Source organism: Centrocercus urophasianus, unplaced genomic scaffold, assembly GCF_019232065.1.
Source record: "Centrocercus urophasianus isolate 14NV4802_14NV808 unplaced genomic scaffold, USGS_Curo_1.0 seq_11, whole genome shotgun sequence".
NCBI classification, from domain to species: Eukaryota; Metazoa; Chordata; class Aves; order Galliformes; family Phasianidae; genus Centrocercus; species Centrocercus urophasianus.
Genome location: NW_024884253.1, coordinates 57,992,473 through 58,015,652, shown reverse-complemented (window position 1 = coordinate 58,015,652; position 23,180 = coordinate 57,992,473). Strand labels below are relative to the sequence as shown.

The following is a 23,180-nucleotide window of genomic DNA, read 5'->3' as shown; positions in this document are numbered from 1 at the left end:
ACTTCATGCTAAATAGGGCACACAAAGTTTTCAGTGGCACCTTCTGAAGTATTTTCACACAGAACCAAATGACTGAACATAACCAGTGTAGTTTGGGTGACTTTTCTGCTTTATTTTTCTTCTAATTCATTACATACATCTGGGACAACTGTTTGCAAAATAGGTTTAATTCATTACAAGCCCTTTTTTATCTGACTATTTACTGGGTTAGAAAACATCAGCTTTTGTGCTACAAAGCTGAACAAAGAATAACAGAAGGGAAATAACTGACTCAACCCAACTGATTACCTAATAAATAATCTGAATTCAACCGTATTTTGCTTTACTGTCAAAGCATGATAAAAATCAACCAGTAGAATTATCACCGAAGGCCTCTCAGGTAAGATGTATCCAAGAGAGATCAAAGAGGTCAGGAAACATTAACTTTATGTAAGAATAATTATAAATAATGAGCCAGTGTGCCTCAACACTTCTGATTTTAGCACACATGCTCTTTAGCTGCTGTGGATATGAAATAAAATGGGTTAGCTTAAATCACATCATTTCCTCCCAGTGTTTGTTTTCTTCTTTAACATACCAGTTCTGCAGCAAACACTGAAACAAAGATTTACAAAAATTCAAGTCTTCCTAGCCTCTAAAAATACAGTCAACCAAAAATTTGCCAAAGCTCTACTTTTCCAGCTTACCCTTACATCCTTTCTTACCAAGTTTCTGCACACCCCAAGATTTGTGGGACAGAGGGGCAACTTATTATCAAATAATTAGAAGGCCAGTAGCCAAAAGAAGCAAGCTAGAACCTCCTTCATTGCATCCCCTAGCAGTATCAGCAGAAGCATTCAATGTAAAAATGGGAAATTCCTCTTTGAAGACACCTTGACATGCCAGCCTTCACAGTGAGCTAGGCAGATGCTACTGCTTGGATTTCCAGTGACCTCTATTCTTTGTAATATTATGCAGTGAGACAGAAAGTTCCCAGACAGACAGGGTTGAAGTCATGAAAGCTTCAGAAAATGATAGCTTGAACTGACTCAAAGGACAAAGTGACACAGCATTCTAGTAAAAAAGCACTATGGCTGGCCACGAAAATAAATTAGGAGCAGAACACTAGAAGAACAAAGAGTCTACATTACCTTTGTATTTTCCATATGGCTTATACGGTTTGGTAAAGTTTCTTCTTGCAGGAAATCCACCTCGAGACATTGGCATCAATGGCTTCAGTCTGTTAGTATAATTCACCTAGATTAAGCAAAAGTGTAGAATGTCTGTTTTTAAGCTGAAATGTACAGCATTCAAAAAATTTCATCATAGAAAGTTAGCAGAGTACAATTTTAGGTGGCAGCGAACTCCATTTGAAGAATGTTTTGCTCTGTTGGTTTCAATTACCACACTGAAGTACAATTAGAAAGCACTTTTTAAGAGGTATGAACCTGGAGAACAGAGTGAGGAATGAGGATGACAATACCACTTGTTCCAGATTTCTTTACTGCCCCTTGACATCGCCTGGCTAAAATATAAAACTGGTGCATATGCAAATCCTGTCTCTAGATAGGGAATGCAGAATGCAAGGCCCAACTACTGCCTGAGATTAAATGACAATTTTCAACCAGCTCATGAGAACTGCATTTTACTCACATGCCAATGTGGCATATATAGGAAACAGAAAAACAGAATACTGCAAAGACACATGTCAGATACTGTTAACTTAAGCTGGTTTCAGCCCCAGCCTCCAGCCCCTTCCTCTTTGCAAATGCTTTCCAAGGTCCTCACGTATTTTCAATGCCAACACAATTCTCAGGCTTTATACAATTTCAAGAGAATCCAGACAGGGCACTTTCTTGCTTTGTTTGTTGTTTTCAAAATAGTCCAGGCTGTATTTTAAATGAGAAAGGTCTTTAAACTTGTCCATTTTGTACTTTACAGTAAATCCCATAACAGGAACAGCAAGAAATATTTTTCCTATACGAATCAACTGCTCATCCCCTAGCAGGAAATTGGAAATGGTAACCTTCAAGCTGATGTAGCCTAGCAAGTAAGCAGACTTCTGACCTGTTGTTTTTTTAGTGAGCAGCAAATGCATGACAATTTGAAAGTGTAGATCTCCAAAAGGTACTGACATATGTTGGAGACAAAAGTGTAAAGAGTTACCATCACTCAGCTGATATGGAGCATATTGTTAATGCTTAAGAATCCATTCTGAAATTTCTTTCAGAAAAACACATACTAAATTTTATGGATCAGTAGCTGTCAGAGGTGGATAGTCATTTTTGTACAGATTCTGGTCAATCTTCACACTCTTTTTTCTGTGTGGGTATTCAGTTTTCATGCAAAGAAGCTGTCAAGATTTGTAAGCACATCCAAAAAATGGCAGAACATCTCACTTGCCTTCATCTTAGGAGATTAAAGATCTCAAGTGGGAGCAGAGTTATCAGTAAAACATTTACCCAAACTCTCATGAAAGAAAAAGTGACACATTTGGGTAACAGTTAAATGCCTGATTAATCACAGAAGAAAAGCTATCAAGCAAGGGACTGAATGTAAAGTAAAGATGACAACCAGACATCATGATGTAAAACGGAGCATAAATCTGGGCAGGAAACACATGCAAAATGGAAGGAAAACAGATGGAACACGATGAAGAACTAAGAGAAGCAGTGCCAAGCAATTAATGAATTTGATTCTTCAAAATTGTAAAATAATTTTAAAATATTTAAATGAGGAGGGTTGGCCTATTCTGAACTGTGGCAGTTTGGCAGGGCATTAACATAATTAGTTTCCACTTCTTGCCTCCCACTGGTAACATCACTACAACTCTGGTCAAGATGAAGTCACTTACCACTGCTTTCTTTTCACAAAAGGACTTCAAAGCTTCTGTGAGTTCCTGTGTAACACGAACAACACGTGTTGCTTCTGAGTCTGAGGTGATGTGAAAAGTCTCCTGTTGAGAAACAGAGCAAGAATTGCTACCTCATTGGGACACTTCAGTGTCACGTATACAAACAGATCAATTATATTTTCATTTTGGTATAACCAAGGTTAGACCACTAACGTACACATAAGAAATATATAATACACATATAAATACATACACAACATGTATTTGAAAATACATAACTGTAAATATAATTATGTCCTGATAAGAGGCAAAACATAACCCTTGATGTCTGTAGCAATCCCATACTGATAATGATGAACATTCTGTTGCAGACCTAAGCATTAAATTTATGCTCCTTGTCAAAACTTGAATAAAAAGTTCAGATACTTCATCAATGCCTCTGATTCTGCCATTTTGGTAACAAAAAGATGAAAGTTTCTACCATAATTTTCCTATGTATACTTTTGGGATACAGAGTTATAAAAGACACTGATATAACTATATAAAGTAAAGTTATGTGTATCTGTCTTAATATTAAATCACAATAAGTAAGTGTATGAATTTATAAATGATTGCAGAAAATTACAAGAATAGAAATAGTTTGAAGCCACATGAAATATATGTGATACCTTTTCATTAGCTACGTCAACAGCTACCAAGCATTTTTGGTAGTTTACTGATTATCCAGACTTGTTTTTTTCTATAACTCTTCTTAAAGTCATAAATAACAACAGACTAAAAGAAAAAAAAGACTGAAAAACACTTCAGATGGTAAAGAAGCACACCTCTCAAAACAGCTGACTTGTTATTTCAGAGCAGAAACAAGCAATTCAGACTCAAATGAAATGATATAATGCCTAATGTAAGGTATTTAACAAAAAAAAGACTTTAAGACTTTCAGTGAGAAAAATGGCAAAGACAAACAGGCAGATGCCTTGGCTTGTATCAGGAGCAGTGCAGCCAGGAGCAGGGAGGTGATCGTCCCCCTGTACTCAGCACTGGTGAGGCCACACCTCAAGTACTGTGTTCAGTTTTGGACCCCTCACTACAGGAAAGACATTGAGGCCTTGGAGCATACTCAGAGAAAGGGCAACAAAGTTGTGAGGGGTTAAATTTTAAGGGAAGTGGGATTATTCAGTCTGGAGGAAGCTCTGCTGAAATCCTATTGCTCTCTACATCTGCCTGAAAAGACATGGTAGCAAGGCAGTGATCAGCATCTTCTGCATAGCTAGTGATATGATGAGAGGGAATGGCCTCAAGTTGCACTAGGAGAGTTTCAGGTTAGGTATATCTTCTCAGGAAGAGCAGTCAGGTGCTGGAATGGGTTATCCAGGGAGGTGGAGGAGCCACCATCCTTGAAGCTGTTCAAGAAACATTCAGATGGAAAAAGGACGTGGTTTAGTGAGGAAATGGTGGTAGGTGGCTGGTTGGGCTAGATGATCTTGGAGATCCTTTCCATCTTAGTGATCCTATGATTTTGTGGTTCTAACAACAAAGCAAGGCTTACTATGCCACTGCTAACAGCAACTGAATAGGCAGAACTGTTCCACTCCAACAGCTACAACACTGCTCTAGATCTTCCAGTTTCATTTGGCTATCTAGTTCTACAGCAGCAGCAGTCACAGCATCACAGACAGCAGGACCAGACTGGCTCCTATCACTCAGTTTATCAATAACCCTAGCAGGCATGGGCAAACCACAGCACTTGAGCAACATCAGTGATGCTAAAGCTGCTTGTTAGGGTGGCTCCTCAACAAAGAGAAGAATGGTCCAGTGACTAGTGAGACCATTCACGCTGAAGCCAGCATGTTCTGAGCTTTTCAAAAAGCAAAGTCCATGAAAAAGTACCTTAGAAATTAACGTTGGAGTCAAACAATTTTGAGCAGTAATCAATGGCTCCGTTACAACATTCAGTGTTTCACACAGGAGAAACTCCACAACTACTAAGACTTACCAAATTCTTATCACAATTATTTGGCATACGTACCAAGAACTCTAAAGCTTTTTGTTTCCAAAAAGGATCATTCTGTGGGATTGGGGAAGAAAAATCAAAAGAATGAACACACAGTGCTTGTAACACCTTCCTGTACAAAACAAGACTGTTTAATCTTTCATCCAACAACAAAAGTCAACACAAATCAAAGACAGCATTTTTATGTTGCAGCTGTAAACATTAAACTCTAAATAGCACAGAGCTCCTCAAGTCAGATACAGAGATCATTCAGAATTTCACTTTTGAATTAGAACTGAATTAGAAAAAAAGGACAATAAATCTTTATATTTATTTTCAGATTTAAACCAAACCTCCAGAATAGAACATCTCTGATCTGAAGAGGGGCAAAACAGTGGAGAATGCATCATTACTCGGGGCACTTGGCCTGCAGATGCTGGGTCTCAGACTCAGTGATTCTGAACAGAAATCATATGAACTACATGGGTCAATACCCTGATGTACAGTATTAATTTCCCTGGTGGTGTGGTGAACATAAAACTCTAGTCACTAGGTCAGTTACTTTGTTTCTGGAATAGTATCAATAAAATGGGAAATGAAGCCCAAAAGCAGTTGTTTTCAGGAAGAAAAAAAAAAGCAAAGCAAACATAAGAAACTGTTAAGACATTTGCAGAATTATTACTTCTACATACCTCATGCTTATGATCATCATCCCACCTTAAAAAGAAAGAAAGAGAAATACTAAGACACATTTAAAAGATTACTAAAATGTCAGGTTTACTTCTGTGTCTAGGATCAAATATTTCGATTTCCAAACGTATATAACTTAACAATACAGGATACATTTTTCTGTATCTAAAATACTGTATTTCTTAAAGGTCTTTACTCTGACTCTCAAAAAACAACAGTTGCACTGATGAACTCTACTGATCAGCTAAAGGAGGTGACTGAAGTAATGGAAACTTTTCCTTCATATATGAACATAGGTGCCTCTTCTACAGCTTAGGCAATGGCATCCCAAATACAGCGGTAACAGCCTGACATTTGAATTGCAATCTTCGTGCAGAGGTACATCAGACTGCTATTGAATTGCACAAGCCATGTAACATCTAAAAAATCACTGCTACACAGAAACTGAATATCACATTTTATTTCAGGTGTTTTCCTCTCAGGAGAAAGCAACAATTTACACAAAATGAAGCACAATGGAAAGACAATACATATTCCCTGTACGTGATATTTGTTACAGAAAAGATGTACTCAACAAGTGATCTCATAAAGAAATCTCTTTTGATTCCCCTACAGAAGTTATAATCTCACCTTGCTTTCTTCTTTGATGGGGCTAGAAAATTAAGAAGAATAATTAGCACCATTGTAGAGTTTCCACCATATTACTGCAATAGAAACATTACTCAAACCAATCTGTAACTGGCTCTGAAGTAATGGCAGTCTTTTAAAGGCCCAATAATCTCTCTGGCCAGTACAGTCTGTATTAATTAGAAAGGAGAGAAAGCTCAGTAAAACGAGATTATCTTTAAGACAGTAGATGTGCTTCAGAGAATCAGTTACTGCATCATACAAAACTTAGCACTTCTTAATGTGTTCCAGGAAAGCAACTGGGCAAGTGCTGATTCTCAGGACAAATGACATATTTGTCCCTACAGTATGATGCTGAAAGACTCATTTCTGTTTTTTTCTATCACCTGATGTTAAACCAATATTGAAAAGTTGCAACAAGAATTTGCACTGTACGTCCCAGAGTTTTCTGCATGTCAGGAGAAAAAAAGATTGCCAACATTTTAGAGAAGACATCCAATGAAGAAACAATCACAGAAACGGGATGGGAGGGATCTCTGCAGGTAGAACCACAGAATCATACAAAAGCTCAGGTTGGAAAGGATCCAATTCCCTCAACCTGCTGGCTACACTCTTCCTAATGCAGTCCAGGCAGTCAGTCTTCATTACATCCAGAGAACATTGATGATACATGCTTGCATTGTTGTACATAAAAATCTGTAGGTTCTTAAAATTTGTTCCCTATACAAATAGTGTCCAGTTTGTATCCAGCAGGGTGTAATGTAAGAATTCATACTTACTTACATATTTTCTTACATCTTACAGATGTAAGAATTCATATTTACTTTTGCCAGAATTCAGGAGGTTTCTGACACCCCATTTGTCTAGCTTCCCAAGATCCCTCTCAATGGCAACTTTGTTTTATCACATACTAAGCATTCTTCCAAAGTTTGATGTAATCTGCAAACTTGACAATGTTGTATTATATTCCATTATCCAGATTGTTAATGAAGACGTTAAGCAGTGCTGGCACCAAGATCAGCCACTCAGGAATGCCATTAGCAAACCAGCCAACACACCTAAAACCACTGACAACTGTTTTTTGAATCTAAACGTTTTCCTCAGCTACCTTTTACCCAACCTGTATAATGATGGTATCTCCTCAGTCTGGCTACGACCATACTAAGAGACTGCATTGAAAGCTTTCCTGAAGTTAAAACAACATCCAGCCTTCCATGTCTACAGAGCCAGCCCATGTCATTGCAAAAGGCAATCGGGTTGGTCAAGCCCAGTTTCTCCTTAGTAAATCTACAGTTTGTTCTCAGTCATCATCTTGACTTTTACACACCAATTAATGACATATATAAGGACTTGTCCTATAATTTTTATAAGGTCTGGTCAATCCTGTAGCCACATGCCTCACTTTTCAAGAAAAGTACACCTGGCTTTTTCCAGGTCACCAAGGAACTCTTCTGATTATGACCTTTCAAAGACTCCAAGAGAGGGTTCCCCCAACACCAGACTTATTCCGTTTTTTCCTATGTATTTGCAACATGCTTGATTTGCCAGTCCCTAAACTAATTCTCCTCTACTGTGACTCCACAACTACATACAACATCCTGAAAGCAGACCTTTATTCAGTAAAGCTGAAAGTGAAGAAAGCAACAAGTATTTCAATACTTTCTGTGTCCTTTATCACTAAGTTATTTGCTCTGGTCTTCAATGGGTCAGATCTTTTGCTGCTGTCACGCAGAAGCCTTTCTTCTGACCTTCACCAACAAGTCTTCTTAACTCCACCTCAAATACATCTGAAATGCCTGTGTATTTCTTGTTGGCAGCCTGCCCTCAAGTCTGTATGTTTCCTTTTAAGCACTGAAGATTAGTTGGCCTTTCTCTCTTCAAACTCACTAGCCACCTGCTATACCTGTCCATATTCTTGCACAGCAGAATGGATCATTTCTGCTCTTTGAGAGTTCCCTCTGAAGGCTCATTATTTCTGTTGGGTTTCTTTTTCATGGCAGCCTCTCAAGGAATACTGGCTACTAGTTTTCTGAAGATGAAGGCAGTTCTCCCAGAGACCAGGATCTTGGTCCCCATACCCCTAAGGATTTTAAATTATATAATCATAGAAGGGTTTGGGTTTGAAGGGACCTTTAAGGTTATCTAGTTTCAACCCCCCTGCTATAGGCAGGGACACCTCCCACTGGGCCAGGTTGCTCAGAGCCCCATCCAGCCTGGCCTTCAATGCTTCCAAGGAGGAATTCACAACCTCACCAAGAAACTTGCTCCAGTGTCTCACCACCCTCACTCACAGTAAAGAACTTCATCCTGATATCCAGTCTTAATCTATCCTCTCCAGCTTAAAAATATTTCCCTTTGTTCTGTCACTACCTGCCCTCATAAAAAGTCCCTTCCCAGCTTTCCTGTAGACTCCCTTCAGGTACTGAAAGGCCACTATAGGGTCTCCTTGGAGCCTTCTCTTCTCAAAGCTGAAGAGCCCTAGTTCTCTGAGCCTGTCCTCGCAGGGGAGGTGCTCCAGTCCTCTGATCATCTTCATGACCCTCCTCTGGACCTGCTCCAACAACTCCATGCCCTTCTTGTGTTGGGAGCTCCAGAACTGGACACAGTACTCCAGGTAGGGCCCTACGAGAGCAGAGTCACCTCCCCCAACCTACTGGTCACTCTTCTCTTGATGCAACCCAGAAGGTTGGCCTTCTGGGCTGCAAGTGTACACTGTCAACTCATGTTGAATCTTTCATCAATTAACATTCCCAAATCCTTCTCATCAGACCCGCTCTCATGCCATTCTCTGCCCAGCTTGTATCTGTGTTTGAGAATGAACCAACTCAGATGTAGGACTCGCACTTGGCCTTGTTAAACTTCATAAGGTTGGCTTGGGCTCACCTCTCAAGCTTGTCCAGGTCCTTCTGGATGGAATCCCTTCCCTCTAGCATAATAACTGCAGCCACTCAGCTTGGTGTCATCTGCAAATGTGCTGAGGATGCACTCAATCCCACTGCCCATGTTGCCTATAGAGATGTTAAGTAACATTGGTCTCTCAGGAATGCCACTCATCACCAGTCTCCACATGGACACTGAGCCACTGACTGCAACTCTCCTGAGTGTGGCCATCCAGCCAACTCCTTATCCAGTGAGTGTTCCATCCATCAAATCCATTTTTTCTCCAGTTTGGTGACTAGGAATGTCATGATAATAATCTCATTATCATATCAACTAAGGCTGCCACTGATCATCATTTTCCTCAGTCTTCTCCTTTCCTTGCGGGTAAAATGTGCAAAACCCTCTCCCCATTGACCCACCCACCATCTGCATGAAAAACTGCTTGATTTCAATTTTGGATTGTTTGCGACTTTGACGAGAAGCTTCTATCCATCCATATCAGCACTCCTGTCATACAAGCTACTCTATTGTATTTTTGCAGTTCTGATGATGTTATAGCTTTCTGATCATACAGAGTTCTAGTTTCACCATCCCGCCCAAGCTCCCACTTCAAGAAAGGTTACTGCCAGCTTTATATAGCCAGGTCTTGAAAAGCTCTGAGGATGAAGGATATGTGGATAATCTGTTCTAGTGCTGTTCCATCCTCTAGGAAATAAGTTTTTCTTGAGTTCAGCCTCTCAATCTGCCATCCATGGCTATAATCTCTTATTTCACCTTCTGCAGTTACCAACAACTTCAGCTTTATCACCTTTGTAGCAATTCTATTTCTAATTCTTCTATTCTAGAAGAATAGTCATCAGTACTCTTTCCCATCTAAAGAAGCCCAATGCTCTCTATCCTTGAGTACCACCACACCCCTTTGCTACATATTCTCCAATTTCTCCACCTTCTTTTAGAGGTAGAAGGAATATAACTAGATAAAATATTCAAAGTTTGATCTTACCAGTATCAAACAGTGGGCAATAAGAACACTCAGCAGTCTGCTTGCTGCCTGTTCCCTACCTGAAGTGTTACAAGATTGCTTTATATGAAATGAGAGCATTCTATTGGTTTATATTCAGCTTGGCAACCACCACAGCCATCACAAGCCCTTTTTAGCAAGGCTGATCAGCCTGTTATTTTCTATCCTGTACTCACACATGGAGTTACCACTTACCTAATGAAGATACAGACAAACTTCCCCAGTTATCCGCTATAATTTCAAATAAGAAATAACTGAATCTGAAGACTGTTGTCCAAAACAGCAAACTAAATCTTTGGAACTGCTTTTAGTTTCCAGCTGCATTCTGTAGTAGCATTAAAGTAGCTTTTAGAACAGAAAATATTGATGCAAACAGAATTCAGAAACTAAATTAGACTAGAAATTCATTTGCTGTACTATCACATTGTATTTATACAGATTCCCACACTTCATAAGAACGCCATAGGGCTTTCAAGTTCATTAGTTCTCTTCTGTGAGTAAGTGATTACTGGAATTATCTTCATAAGGTACAGATGGCCTTTCTTTAGAGAATAAAGAAATGTTTTAATTTTTCCTTTGAGGAAAGCAACAAATCAATCCCTCCAAAGCTTCTCAAATGTATATAAAGATACATAATCATGTTGGTTTTGCATGTGATTTTGGCAGTAGCCAAAACTTACACGTTAATGTCTGTTTTGTCTCTTACCCAGATAGCGTTTCCTAATTACATCCTCAAACTCATTCTTGCTGACAGAAGGGAGCTCTGAAGATGAAAGTCATTCTCTAAAAATATGATCTACCTTAAGCCCACACAGTTGTTAAGCCAGTAAGCATGAATTCCTTCTAAATAAGTAGCGTTTTTATTTTGGAATAAACTTGATGTTGTGCTGCTGTGCTTACTACCTAGTTAAAGCTGAACATCACAACACTCTTGTCTGTTCCTTCCAGCTCTTCATAGCCTGTGGAACTGCATGGATTATTATTTTTTTTTAATGTCCTGAGTGAATACTTGAATACGTCTTTCCTATAGACGTCCTATAGAAGTCAGTAAGCTCTGAAATCAAATACTATCATGTCCACACAACTTTCCTCATGTTAACACTATACAACGCTGCCTACCTGAAAGTTGATTATCAGTTGTTTTGTCCTTCACTTACTAGCAATCTGGATCATCATTTCTCTGAAATACTTAAAATATTTTACATTCTTCTAGAAGATGAACTGTCAGTATTACACCTTCTATATTATAAAGAAAAAAAAAAAAAAAAATTGGCAGCGGTTTCCAGAAGATTCCCACACAAAGAAAAAATGTTAACAACATCCATTCAGGTTTATGAAGAGCAAGGTACAGCGCCGAACTTGCTAAAAACCTCCATAGCAAGATTCTGACCAACAGTTCAGACTGTGGTCAGAATACACAAATAGTTCTGGAGGTTTTAGAACTCATTCATAAAGTTTACTCTGAACTGAGAATTACAGGTCCAGGCTAACGGATCACATTCCATCTGCTTCACAAAAGAGACAAAGCTTCAAAAAGGTCTCTGCTACTTTGTTTGGTAGACCAACATAAATAGGTACAAGACACAAAAGCCATCAGTGACCAATTCAAATAAATCATCACTGTGGTAGGCACTACAGGCAGGATTCATACTGACATACACTGCTGACCAAGCAATCTGCACCCATTTCAATAAACCTACTGCCAGCAGTTCTAGGGTCAAAAGGTAGCAAGGACACATACCTCTTCACGTTGGAAAACGATACAACTCAAATATACTGCATAGAGGGAGGATGCTGCTTTTATGCTGGAAGGTTTTATTTCCATTGCTCATTCAAATAAATTTGCTAAAAAAAGATAACTTCTGCCTTTAGCAGCAATTCAGCACTGATTTGTATGCATTTTGATGATTGAAACTTGGTGGAAAAGGTTTTATCAGCTTTTTCAAAGAAATCCATCTAAAACCATATTTCTATACTTCTTGACTTTTCTTGATTATAAAACTACTGTAGTTATCTTAAATACCTCCAGAACCAAGCAGCTAAAAAAGTCTCTTCATTTCAAATTTACAAAAACTGGAAAAATCTTTGAAAAGAAAACATTTTGTGCTATTACTTGCAATTTTAATGTTTTAAAACAGTCAAACCCTTCAAGTTCAAGCAGTAATTCAAACTAAGCTGGTTTTGGCTGTCAAATATGTTATATTCAAATAATACATAAACTTACGTGAGGTACTTGGTCTTATGTAACCTTCAATCTAGAAAGCAGACATAGTTTTATATTAGATTTTTCTTATAAGAGTTCATTACAATAGTCCCTATTGCAACTGTCTGTAGAGACAGAACAAGTAGTTTTATTCGTCCTAGCACAGTTTTACAAATTATATATAACCAGTACAAATTAAATTTGAGAGAAAATTCCCAAACATTTGAGAAAGTTAAGTTGTGTTAGTTAAGAATCACTGAAGTAAAGCATTAAAATTTCCAGCTGGACATTTTCTAACTAAAAGGAAATTAACTTCTTCAACAGCTTCATTTTTTTCACAGGAATTTCAAGACTGTTGTTCCTTTCCCCACATGTTTTAGGGTGACTTCAGCTTACATCTTGATTCTACTTAGCACTGCACTTTCTAGTCACACACAAGAATTTAACATGATTTGTCAGCAGTACTTTTAAAGCTTCCTAGGTCAAACATAAATGCACTGGTTAAAAATACATTATTGGATATTTAACATTTACTTCCAGTTACCTTATACATTTTTAATCCTTCAGTCTTCTCTAGCTCTCCTGCTATTCTTTTCAGAAATGAGACTTTGCATTCTTTTACATCTGTTGCCTTTCTCTTCATTTTGTCTGGAAATTCTTTAGACTGTTGGCAAAAACAGTTTTAAATGAGCAACGTCAAAATTCACATATTAAAAAACAGGCACATTTCATTTCTTGGACAAGCTTCTAAGGACTAGTAAACATAGTTTTGAATATGAGGAGGTAGTTTCTCCTCCATAACACAATCATTTAAACGTTAATGTTGAAAATGTACAGGCCGTCTTCACAACACAATTTGGATACTACATGAAGTTAGCAATTGAAAGGTAGTGTGCTCTGTACAATATCCAACAATACCATGGGCATGCTGAAAAATGAGAGAGAACCGAGGACTGAGAACCTGATCTCAAATGAGATTAAAACTCTTAAGAGCAGAGTTCAAGTAGATGCAGACATGCATCTTTGGATCACATTTTCAGTAGTTCACAGCTTTATAGCTATTCATGTTGATGTGACCCATCAATACTCAGTCAAGCAATTATTAGTGACATACATGGGGGAGGTTAAACTTCAAACTTGATGTAGGTACTCAGAGGAAAAAAATTATCTTTTTTTTCCTATCTTGTGATCAAAATTACTTACTATGTATGCTCTTCTGTGTTTATATCCACTAAGATGTTCTATCATGGGTGCCATCTCTGTATTAAACCCACACAGCTTGCATTCATAATGCGGCTCTCTTCTTCCTTCAAATCTGATTTCAACCACATGTTCTAAGCCTGTAAAAGCAAGAATTACAAACATCTATATTTAAAATAGACTATTATAAACAGAAGTATTTTTTTCAAAGATGCTCACTAGAAGCCAAAATTAATAAAGAAGAGTATTCCATTTTCAGAATTTCAATGCTAGTTCAGGATCACAAAGGTCAGGCTTGCTACCCACATAAATTAAATTCTTTTCTTTACAATGTTTTATTCAGGAGGAAAAAAAAAAAAAAAACTTCTTTGGAAGATTTGCAAACTCAGTAAAACAAAAATATAGCTACTCTTCTGTCCAGGATATTTTTAAGCAACAAAAAACCCACATTTCCTTCAATACAGCCATATGAGATAATTAATGGAGACATATCAGTCAGTCAAACAAAAAACAAAGACAGGAAATACCATATCAAGTTCTGTATTAAAAACAATTCAATTTAAATTACTCAATCAAATAGAATATGAGTAGCAAATTATAACGTTTGAGTAGCACAAAACATATCCAGAAATAACAATAATCCCTTCATAAAATCAAGTCCTTTGTTAGATAAAAATCTTTCTTTTTTTTTTTTTTTTTTTTATAAGTAACAGGAGAGAAAACGGATTTGCATAATTTTGTTTCTAGTCACTGAAAGACAGACTACATCTTAGAAGCACTCAAAACTCTCTAGATGTGATGCTTATAACTAGCATTAAAAAGTTCACTTATAAACTTGTGCTGCATAAGGAGTGATGGCAGCAGGAGAGGTGTGTCCACTAAGCACTGATTATGCTGCATGTGGAAAATTCTTGGCTTCCCAGAACAAGTGAGACGGACAAACTTGAAAGATTTCTGCAAAGGGCCACAAAAATGATGAAGGAACATAAATACCTTTCAGGAGGAAAGGCTAAGAGAGCTGGAAGTGTTCAGCTTGGAATAGAGAAGGAAGGAACCTTGATGCGTACAAGCATAGGTGAAGGGAAGGTGCAAAGAAGACAGATACAGGCTCTTATCAGTGGTGCCCAGTGACAGAACAAGATGCAATGGGTTAAAACTGAAGCACAGGAGATGAATTCACTGTGAGAACGACTGGTTATCAACAGAAGTTGCGGAGTCTCCACCACCTAGCAGATATTCTAAAGCTACCTAGCTACAGTCTTAATCATCCTGCTTGGTGCTTGAACAAGGGAGTTGGGCAAGATGACCTTCAGATGGTCCTTCCAATCTCAGTCTTTTTGTTTTCTGCAAAAAGCATCCTTACTGAGATGGTTCCTTCAGGAAGTAATTATCTAACTAGTAAGATGCATAGAAGAGGTGACTTTTACAATGGTTGTGTAACAAGTTAAACTTTAGAAGGCATAATGTATAAGATATTTCTCATTAATTACCCAACAACAATTACATAATGAAACAGTATCAACATACCACCTCAGATTTCAAAACACATGCAATACAAAGACATAGCATTCAGAAAACAAAAAAACAACATACCAACTAGAGGTTCTTCTCTTTTGGGATCATTAATAAAATCCTTCAGACACATAATGTCCTTTGTGAGTCCTCTCTTCACTGAGGTAAAAAAAAAAAAATACACAAATAAATATTACAGTAAAATGAACAAGTGCATTAGACAGCTTACATCCAATTTCTATGATTTTACAGGAGTTTCTAATTGAAACTTAAGAGAAACAAAGCTAATTTTCACTCTGAAATGTGAAAAAGAAATGGATAGGATCTCTATCAAGATCTACAAGAAGACTCCAGCACCGCACTTTCAATAGCATTTTTATACATAAGAAATTAATGACTTCAAGAGATCCAAAGAAACAAAAAAAAATCATCTAGCAGAATCCAATTTACCGACAAAACACTCTCAAGTTCACATAGCCTGTCCCAGACCATGTCAGTCAATATTAAAAGAAAGAATTAAAAAAAACAAGCAAACCAATTTGCCTGCCCCTCATTTCTGCTAAAACTCTAATGATCATATTGCACCCTCTATATTACTTGTTTGGAATCTGGAGTTCGATACTCATATTGCCTTAAATCTAATAAAGAGACATAACTTCACTAACATGGCACTAATTGAAACTCCCTGCATTCTCTGGGCAGACCAGAAGCTGCACAATCATGTTTGTTATGCTCCTGAGCATTAACTAGAATTCTTTCAGTCAGGGGTGTCTCTCACTCCTCACTGGGTTTTATTTACTTGGTTTTATCCTTAACTGTCCTAGAACACTTTTAAAGCATCCCTGGTCAACTCAGAGCACCAGCTACACCTATCTGTAAAACAAACTCAATGAGACAATAAATGTGTTCAAGTATTGGCTATTATAAAAGAGTATGCTCAAGTGTTAAAATATCTGTTTCTATATCTGATAAAAATGTGCAGAAATAGAAGTTATCTTCCTAATTACTTACAAGTAATACATACACCCCCAGTGAGATGGCTGAGTCACCATCCTCGAATGTGCTTAAAATCCATTTGGACGTGGTGCTCAGGGACATCATTTAGCAGAGGGTTGCTTAGGGTAGTATCGTTAGACTGCAGTTGGACTTGATCTTGAAGGTCTCTTCCAACCTGAGCAATTCTATGATTCTGTGATTTTAAGTGTATTTCAACCTACTACATTTCCTAAGAAGAGTCATAACAACTGACAGTTGTTTCTTCAAATCCAAGCACTAAACAATGTGTTTCTGTTTCTTGTCCTTCTAGGACACCAGGTTACATTTAGAGAAGAACGTTATCAGGACAGTGAACTCCATGTTTGCTCTTTATGTTCATTCCAGCAGGAGTACGTTTTTGCCGCCACCAAGCCAAATGTCAGGGCTGCATATATTAAAAAAAATACTTCACAAAATGCCAGCACTAATATATACCCATTATCTGTTGTAACTTAAATGTGGTAGAAGATACCTGACAGGACAACTCCCACCACAGGATAGTGAGGCCAAATCTTCCAAAACTTTACAGGCCTTCTTAGTTTTATTTATTTATTTGGACATGCATCTTGTTTTACATGCTTCTGTTAAACTTTCACTGTCCTGTATTTGTATATACAAGCATGCTACAGAATGCTCAGTTGAAAACTTCATGATCTAAAAAGATATTAGATAATCAGGAAGAAAAAAAACTATGATGCCTCAGGTATTGAATCATTTCACTGAAAATACACACCTAAGAACTTTTCTTAAATAAAATAACCAGTGCACAAGAGAAACATTTGGTAACTTGCATTACTTCTTAAGAAATCAATTAACAAACGCTTTGATGGTTTTATTTTAATGATGCCCAAAGTTGTATTTAAAAAGGAGGTTAGCTCATTTACATTCAGATACCTGGTCTCTGTGTTTCATAGCTCATCGTAGTTCGGAAGGGAGCTGGAGGACCTAAGATGACAGTTTGACAGTCAGACCAATTCTTCTCAAATGCTCTTAAGTACAGAATAGATCATCCAACCATATTAACAACCTGAACAGTTATCTTCACTATGCCTGTTTAATATAGGCTAAGTTTACAATGGTATTTCATCTTGGTGCACTTTCCTTCTGTAACTTAACTTTCCCAAATATGAAAAAGTCTTCTTTTCTGCTCACCTTCCTTACTTATACAGTATACCAAACACATGGATAAATACCAGAAAAACACAGTGTATCCCATTACTTCATTTTTATATATTTTTTTTAATTGCTTTGCATACCATCTAATTATTTATTTTAGCTATTCGGTTTTCTGCATGAAAGCAGATCCAGCAGCATAGGTGCCTGACAGACAAACTCTCACCTAAATATTTAGAGCCTAGATAGTCCCAAGTCATTAAATTGCATGACAAGAACAGTACTTTTACACAGGCATCTGTACATATTTTTAACCAATTTCAGAGTGAATGTTTGAACAAGCTTTTTTTAAACATGACCCCTTCATTGGGAACTTCTCTCCCTTGCTCCATTCATCCTTAAATCCATACACAGAGACATACCCAAGTGAGCTTCAATGATGCTCTCAGCATTTTGGAAATCGTTACAACCAAGATTAAATGAAAACTGACATGCAGATCATACAATTCAGATCATACAAATCTGTGTTACATTTAGCTTAAAAACTTGAAAAATTAGACTACTCATTTGCTCATGCAATTCTTATTTTTTGAAGAGATTTTCCACGCTCATAGCAAATACTGTATGCTGCATATAGCACAGACTTCCTCCTTCTGCACAAGATCAGCAGCGAAGAGATACATATCAGAACTGTAAACCAGATCAAAGCTGCAAATATTCTGCAAACAACTACACTATTAACATAAGGGAGGGGTATAAGTAATTGTGAGAAATCAAGACGGACGTAAGTTACCCAGCTTTTTCAGTAAAAAGCTTTGAAGATCATGGTAGTATAAACCAAAGAGGCTCTCCAGATTCTTTGCAAGTATGAAAACTACTTAATTCCAGAACTGTTTTGTTAGGCTGTGTACAGCTGAGTTGGATTTCGGGTCCAGCACGCCATGACAACATGGTCAAAAGCTAAATAACACCAACACACCTGCAGAAAACTATTCTTCTATTTCAGTTTGCTGCAACAAGGTTAAGTTTACACATACAGTTCAAGTTTAAAAAACACAACAACAACCCGATTACAACTCCTACTACCACCAAAGATACCCAGAGTGTTTTCTGTCTTTCCTTGTTCTCAAACATTTGCAGATAGCTACCACAGTCTCTGCTAACAGCTCAACAGAAGTTATTACCCAGTAAGACACTCTCCCACGCACTGATGCTAGTTTTGCATGCTAGAACTTAAGTTTGACATTTATGAGCCCCATGGCCTTGTAATTAGTCTACTAATAACGTTAAATTGTATTTCTAAAGTATCTCAAAACCAGAGCGGTAGTATTTTCACTTAAAGCCTATCAGACTGATAAATGAGCTGGAAAACTCAGCTGCACTTCCGCACTTAATGAGGTATGAGTAGCAACCCAGACTCTTACTGGTGTTCAGCAAACAGTGTCCATTGCAATTAACCTCTTCATCAGTAACCTGACTGATGCACAGAACACCATCAGCAAACTCAGAAACAACGCAGGAATACAACTGATGTCAAGGCTTTAGTTGAGCAGGACTTTGGGAACACTGATTATTAAAGAAACTTGAAGTACCATAAGAACTGAAGAGTTCTACAGCTGAACTAATGCCACTTACGAACACAAGCTGAGCAGCTGCACAGTTACTAAGAACCTGATGGTATTGACAGACGCCAAGTTGAACACCAGCCAAAAGCAATTCTCTGCAAACAAGGTAAAGCCCCTTCTGAGGGTCTGTACAGGCAACTGGAATTGTTTACTCTGGTAAAGCAGAGGTTAAGAGGAGATTTAATTGCATCAGTACTCAAGCAGCAGTTACAAAGACTAGTCAAACCTTTTCAAGAGGTGGCAAAAGTATAACAAAGAGAAAACAGATTGCTACTTAGGAGGCACAGGTTTACTTTGTTAGGATGAAAGTTATTTAAGACAGGGCAACAGCTCCAGATTGATTAAATGGAGGTGGCAGACTGTCCTTGGAGACCTTCACCCCTTAGATAAGGAAGGCATGATTAACTTTGGCAGCAGACCTAATTCAAGCAGGAAATTAGATGAGATAGCCTCAGGAAATCCCTTCTGAATAGCAATTTTATTTAGTATTGAATATTTTCCAGATATTTGCAATCTATAATAACAAAATAACCAAAATCCCTCTCCTTCTAATATTCAGTGACACTGTTCTTAACATATTTGTTTTCCTCCTCCTATACGTATACCTGTATTTGTAATGCACATACATTTGCACTGACTGTCAGATATCACCAATTCAGTTACTCCAGAACAGCACTGTACTGAACTCAGCAGAGTAGATAGATTTTTCAACACAAGAGGAGAAGCGCACAATCTATTCAGTCAAAGCTACAACAGTTTTCCAAATTTATTCCTTCTTTGGCCAAAAGATCATAGGAAAGAAATGCTCAATCTCCTCCCTTCCTGGTCCCTGAACACACGGATGAAACTGCCTCAACTACAGCTGAAAGAACGACCACTGTGCAAAGAAACCACATGACCAAAATTCATATACTTTCTAAGTTAAATCAAAGCTCAAGAAAGTCCTAGAACTTCAGTATCATCTTTTCCCACATCATCTATTTAGATCCTCTCTTCCAAATTGCTTGAGAAACAAAAACAACCAGATACCCAGTTTCGCCTACCATAAAACTAACTTGTTGATGGTTTTGCCATGTGGAAACTTGAACCGTATCCACAAGTCGTTCTTACAGAAAGCAGCACTCCTCCAAACACAGCCATCTGTAAACAGACTTATTTCCTGGCCTGACTTTAAAGGCAACTAGATTGTGCAGTTAAACAGCCGGGTTTGTCACACTCACTGCTGCTTGAAAAACTCAGCATCCAAACAATTGTGGGAAATTGGCATTTTGGTTTATGAATGATAGCTGCATTGGCGTTGTTCTCCCCACTGAGAAAGGAATTTATTATTAATTCTGCTGCAAAGAAGACATTGCTGATGATAATGTAAAACATTTTCAATGTCAAACTTCATGTTCTCAAGTACTCGTTCTTCAGACAGTGCACATTTCAGATACCCATCAGGTTCTGTCCCAAGCGATTTCCAAGAAAACTCATCCTTCACTCTGACAACATCCATACATTTTTGCTCCTGGTTCCTGAAACTCCACTGTGAGCATGCTGTCATGTCTCATTCTCACTGGAGTATTTGACAATACTCACTAGAACAGCACACAACAGCAATAAGAGCATCCCAGGAAATTATATCCTAAAATGAAAACGGACTTATACTTTACATAATAGGTGTTAAGAATATCCATGCCCATCACTAAGTAATCCACAAATGCTCTGTCTACAATTTATTCATTCTCACTGTGTGTCTGCAAACTGTAGAATTCATCAGCTATTTAAAATAAAAAAAAAAAGTCAACCATATTCAGACTTTATTCTTATATCTCAGAGCACATCCATGGATTTCCAGGAGCTACAGACTCTCAAGGTAAAATGTAACTGGTAATATACTTGTTGAAGAGTTTAAGTATCTGCCTTAAATTAACAGCTCTGTAATTCACCCCTTCACACCCCACCCCCACCCCCCCCCAAAAAGAAAACAAAAAAACAACTAAATAGAAGCAAATAGAAAAACATGTGCACCCCTAAGACAAATAACTTCAGCAACTTCAGTAACTTCAGCAGGGTAACTTTTGGCCTTCTCTGGACAAGACAACTGTAACAAGAGCTTACAAAGCTGGCTTCCCACGTGCAGGTCTTCGGTGAAGCAAAGGTCAAGACAGACAAAGAATACAGGAGACATCAATACTATGTATATTCATTCCACATTAGAAGTAAAAAGATGCTTATTGCTTCAACATGGTTTACTGTGGTTCGGGATTTTCTGGATTAAACAAAGCGCACCTTGTAAAGTTTCTGCCTTGTGGCATCCCGTGATGCTGTGACTACTCCGAAAGTTAGCTCCAGTTGGTTTCCTCAAGTTGCATATGAAGATTACTCTCCTTAACAATCAGGGACTTACCCATTTCCATAAGATATATCTCAGCTGAAAATCTTTAACGTATGATACGTCAGGAGATGCTGCGGCTGAAACGACCATATGTTCTTACCTTGAACCTTCATGAAATGCTGAGCCTACAGTAGATTAAGCAGTATCATTTTCCAGAAGCGTAGCTCTTTCCAACAGATACCTGCATCCCACCACTCTTCCTGCTGTCTTGCTATCACACTTTCTTCTGTCCTCTTAAACAAGTTTCAGTTTTCATACTATGCATCTTTTGCATTACTTCTCTAAAACAAGACTTTACATTCTTGAAACGGAAACTATTCAGCAACCAAGCTTACAAGATTACATTCATCATCAGTACCATTCTTAATGATCTTTTCCAGTATGAAATCCAAAGCATGGTATAGAAACTCATCTTCCTCTAAAAATATTCCACCCATGGCCAAAAAAATCTGTTGTTACTGAGATATCAATAAAATTCTACACCGCTGAAAACCCCTCGGGACACTGCATAGACACGTGCATCTTCAGAACTCTTGCAGAATTTGTCAAGTAGCATTTCTAAGAGGAGCACTGCATGCTGATCTCATGTGTACTGATGCAGAACATCTCAGAGCTGTTCACACATTTGAATGATGTGCCTTGCACTAACATTCTGTTTTCAGCCCGAAACCACCAGTGCAGGTAACAGAGGCCAGGGTCTTAAAAAATAGACTCTGACCAGTGCTTTTACTGGATCTTCCTCCTGTGCTGATTCTTCAGAGTGCAGTTAAGAGGTAAGCTCAGCCAGCAGCGCTTCTGTCAGTGAAGGGCTGACATCACATTGTTCTGTGCAGATACATACTCAGAAGCCATTTTGACTAATCTGGTTCAAAAGATACTGGAGAACAGACATCAAAGCCAAAACGTGTTTCTGTAAGCCTAGTTTCTTAGGAGAACATGCTAAAAAGATGAACTAGAAATGAAAGGCTTATTTCTTGTGATGGCTGTACATCCATTCCAGTTCATAATCTTCACAATAGTTTTTATTCACTACTTCCATATATGCCAGTGTTCTCTGCTTGTGGTACTTTAAAAATCTTGTGCATCCATGCTTTTATAGCACACCATATTGAAGCAAGTCATATCCCAGATTTTGAGTCCTTTTACCATTTACTCTCATTTTCTTGGCACATGTCAGTCTGGATCCATATTCTCATTTTATGGAACAACATTCCCCAACAACTCAGTTTACACTGAGTGGGTCTTTGCTACTCCAAGTCCACACTACAATGAAGAAAGGCATAACATTCCTGTGATGCAGCTAGGCAAGTTCAGCACAGGCAAAGCAGCATCTGCAGCAGCGCTGTGTTAGCCTACTTGTATAGATTCTTAGCATACTGCCTGAAGCTTAGCAATGAGAGCACGAAGCTGACAACAAGCAGAAGACAGTTTAGCTTGGGAAGGTAAGAAACTAAGATATGGCCTACCTATTCCTCCATTAAACAGATATATAGGTACATAGAAGTGGAAAGGCAAAATTAAGGAAGGCGTCGTACTGGTAAGTATTTATTAACTCAACAGTTCATTAGACAAATACCTCAAAAAATGTTCAGCATATAAAGAGAACCATAGTTACAGGTGTACAGATATGACAAATGCAGATAAACAAACTACTGGAAGAGCAACAAATATTAAACCCCCCAAGTAGTATCTACACTAAGAAGCTGGAAAGATAAAAGCATTATACTTACAATAGACAGTCTTGAATCTCAGTGCTTCTTCTTTCTTTAGTAATGAAGATGCAAGTCATCCCAAAATAAAATAAGAAAAAGAAATTAATGTGCTGCGCCGTTTGAAGGAAAAATCCCGTACTTCTTGAGCAAAGCCTTTGCAGACAAATTACAATACAGGCCAAAGTTTCCATTATCAAATAGGAAAAAATGAGCCTTTATGATTATCTGCAAAAGCTCGAAGTACTGGCAAAAGCATACTTACAGTTAACATAAGGTAAATTTCAAGAAAGCCCTGGTATTAATGGAATTGTAAGACACCAGACAAAACTTTGGTTTCCACATGACTGCAGCCCCTAAGG

The 23,180-nt window shown here is 37.9% G+C and overlaps 1 protein-coding gene across 1 annotated transcript in view; it reads right to left on the bottom strand.

Moving 5' to 3' along the window:
* LOC122169536 overlaps positions 1-23,180 on the bottom strand; it is a 37,857-nt gene that overhangs the window by 6,941 nt on the left and 7,736 nt on the right. The window contains exons 4-14 of the mRNA XM_042835776.1: positions 22,840-22,873; positions 16,886-16,936; positions 15,038-15,115; positions 13,448-13,584; positions 12,789-12,908; positions 12,266-12,296; positions 6,144-6,165; positions 5,516-5,540; positions 4,860-4,898; positions 2,834-2,935; positions 1,131-1,236 (exon numbers count right to left, since the gene is read on the bottom strand). Of these exons, the coding sequence (XP_042691710.1) occupies positions 1,131-1,236; positions 2,834-2,935; positions 4,860-4,898; positions 5,516-5,540; positions 6,144-6,165; positions 12,266-12,296; positions 12,789-12,908; positions 13,448-13,584; positions 15,038-15,115; positions 16,886-16,936; positions 22,840-22,873 (745 nt within the window). The remainder of the gene's footprint in view (positions 1-1,130; positions 1,237-2,833; positions 2,936-4,859; positions 4,899-5,515; positions 5,541-6,143; positions 6,166-12,265; positions 12,297-12,788; positions 12,909-13,447; positions 13,585-15,037; positions 15,116-16,885; positions 16,937-22,839; positions 22,874-23,180) is intronic.